At 36.5% G+C, this 2,958-nt stretch overlaps 1 protein-coding gene across 1 annotated transcript in view; it reads left to right on the forward strand.

Annotated features, from left to right (window-relative positions):
- The window catches only part of LOC107742654 (protein O-glucosyltransferase 1), a 12,857-nt gene that overhangs the window by 3,604 nt on the left and 6,295 nt on the right, over positions 1–2,958 (forward strand). The window contains exon 2 of the mRNA XM_016555708.1: positions 1,521–1,611. Within this exon, the coding sequence (XP_016411194.1) occupies positions 1,521–1,611 (91 nt within the window). The remainder of the gene's footprint in view (positions 1–1,520; positions 1,612–2,958) is intronic.

The raw sequence follows: 2,958 nt of genomic DNA on the forward strand, positions 1-2,958 counted from the left end.
ATGTTTTTTTTTTATTGGTCTTATGAAGTATTCTAATTTGTTGAGATAGTGAATTGGTGGGTTTTTGTTAAATGTGAGCCAAAATCATCACAATTAAAAGAACCAAAGACTTAAACTACTTCAGTCTGTGTGCATTGAATTTATTTAATACACGAGTTTCACAATTTGAGTTGAATTACTGAAATAAATGAACTTTTCCACGACATTCTAATTTATTGAGATGCACCTGTATATACTGTATATACACACATACATATACACACCCCCCCGGCTCTTAATGCATGGTTATTCCTTCTGGAGCATCAGTGAGCGTTTGCACCTTCTGTAATAGTTGCATATGAGTCCCTCAGTTGTCCTCAGTGCGAAAAGATGGATCTCAAAATCATACAGTCATTGTTGGAAAGGGTTCAAATACACAACAATGCTGGAAAACCAAAGAATTTGTGGGACCTGAAACATTGTTCTGAAGAACAGCAGGCGGTTTAACTGTTCAGGACAAACAAGGGACTCATGAACAACTATCACTAAACAAAAAACACAGCTGTGGATCATTCAGGTAACAACAAGAATCAAGCATATGTAAACTTTTGAACGGGGTCATTTTTATAAATTATACTATTATTTTCTCTTGTGGACTATATGTATCTGTGAACTATATATACATACACCAAATTTTCTTCCATGACATGAAGTTCATTTTGGAACCTGACTACAATCATTCTAATAAAAACATTTTAGTCATCCATCACTGTAAAAATTCATTGGTTTAGGTTGGACAATTAAAGTTTTTTGGGTGTTAGTATGAATATGTTAGTCTTAAGGTTATCTATAAGGCAGTGTGCTCCAAAACAGTGACAAAATTCGCATTTAGAAGATATAAGCATTCAAAGCTTGCAGTTCGTCACTTCCGCCAAAACGGCTCAACGATTTTTTGACGTCACATCGTACTTCAGCTTCTCATCTAACTTTCTGTCCAATCAAATGCTCTCTAGAATCCGAAGTGCCCGCCCCCCAGCTGAAGCCGCGGTTGAAATCAGTCACTTGTCCACAGAATTAGAATTTTCTGTACAGTGAATGGCACGTAGTGCACTATATAGGGGACAGGGAACGATTCAAACAGTGTAAATATGCTTTCCATTGAGGAAAAAAAGAAGTCTGGTTTCATGCTAACCACCGCACCGCACACACACTTTGCTCCGTTCCAGAGACACGATAGCACGGAGCGGATCACATGCGCGAGTCATGCAAAATGTATGTATCGGAGCTATTTGAATTCTACACAGAATACTATATTTTATAGCAATATGGATGAGATTGTGGCTGGCATACCCTGCATTTCAGGGGACCTTTAAATGTTCTTTTCTTGGTCTTAAATTTACCTTCATAAAACCTGCAAAACCCCTGTTTTGAAAATACAGCATGTCTTACTTTTATAGTTTGTATACTTTTACGATCTGTGTTTAGAATAAATATTGAATGAACAGATTTTCTGAAAGTTGTTTTCTCTCTCTTTCCTTCAGCCAAACGCTGGCAGTCATTCATCAGGAAGATCACAGAAGTCACAAATAATTACCAGCCATGCAATCAGGAGAACTGCAGCTGTCATCTCAGGTCAACTTCACAAATATATAATAAGTAGCCCTTGTTCATTTCCTCTCATCCTATGAGGGATTGGATCACACCACCCTCTGGTTGGCCATCTGTTTCTTTAATATATAGTAAACTTAATGATCACACTGCAAAGCCTCTTTCTATTAAACCTATCTGGAATCGTGAATTAAGAGATTTTGATTTATCGGTCGACTGGGAGAGGGTGTGGTCTAATCTAATCTTAATTTATAAAAACTTGGCTCATCGTCTTATCCATTTCAAAGTCATCCATAGAGCATACATAACTCCTTAGAAGAGGTTTAAAATGAAACTGCAGTCGACCTATAACTGCCATATCTGTAACACTGTATCATCAGGTACTTTTCTCCACATGTTTTGGGAATGTCCAATTGTTGTCAACCTATGGACTTATGTGAATTCTGTTTTGTCCTTTTTACTACAAATTGATTACATGCCTAATCCAGGTTTATGTCTTCTCAATGACGATTCTAACTCATGTATAAGTTAATTAAAGAAGAGAATGTTGTTTGCTGGTTTTACAGCTGCAAAGAATACAATAATACAAAACCGTTTTAGTCTGCACATGTGTGCAAAAACATTTTGGATTCATAGCCTCCTTAAGATAGTGACTTGTGAATGTACAACAGCACAAATGAACAAGGCTAAACCTAGTACCATTGATGCATGCCAATGTTTTTCTTCCAACATTTTGGACTATATAAAGGAATGACCATATAAAGTATTTTTTTTTCCCTTTTTCTTTCAGATTGTAAATTATTGATATGTCTGTTGCTTCCCCTACCCTGTTTGTTTGTTTGTTTGAATGGATGTTATTTTGTTAATCTAAAGACAATAAACAGTTGATCCCCAAAAAATAAGTAGCCCTTGTTCATAGCCAGGGGCGCCACTAAGGGGGGGAAAGTTATGACGATTCTAAGGGCCCACGCACTTTTGGGGCCCCCAGAGATCTGTTCTATTAGCAGTAACAGTACTAGTAGTAATGCAATAGAAATTATACATTTATCAACCAAAGAGTTCCAAATAAAACAAAATTACGGCATATTTCTGCATTTCTGACAAAATTCAACTGTCAAAATAGAGATGTCTTTGAATTCGATGAAGATGTACAGGTGCATCTCAACAAATTAGAATACTTCATAAGACCAATAAAAAAAACATTTTTAGGTCCAGTCATCAAAAGATCGAAATATTTGTGGATTGGAAACAAATGGAAAATTGACAAGCTTGTGCTGCAATTCTATGGATGTCTTGCCCGCCAGGTCTTTAAGTCAGTCACGTGACTGAAAACTATGAATTGTAGCCTCTAAATTTGATAATGCTCAACAC

Source organism: Sinocyclocheilus rhinocerous, unplaced genomic scaffold, assembly GCF_001515625.1.
Source record: "Sinocyclocheilus rhinocerous isolate Xijiao unplaced genomic scaffold, SAMN03320098_v1.1 scaffold947, whole genome shotgun sequence".
Lineage (NCBI taxonomy): Eukaryota > Metazoa > Chordata > Actinopteri > Cypriniformes > Cyprinidae > Sinocyclocheilus > Sinocyclocheilus rhinocerous.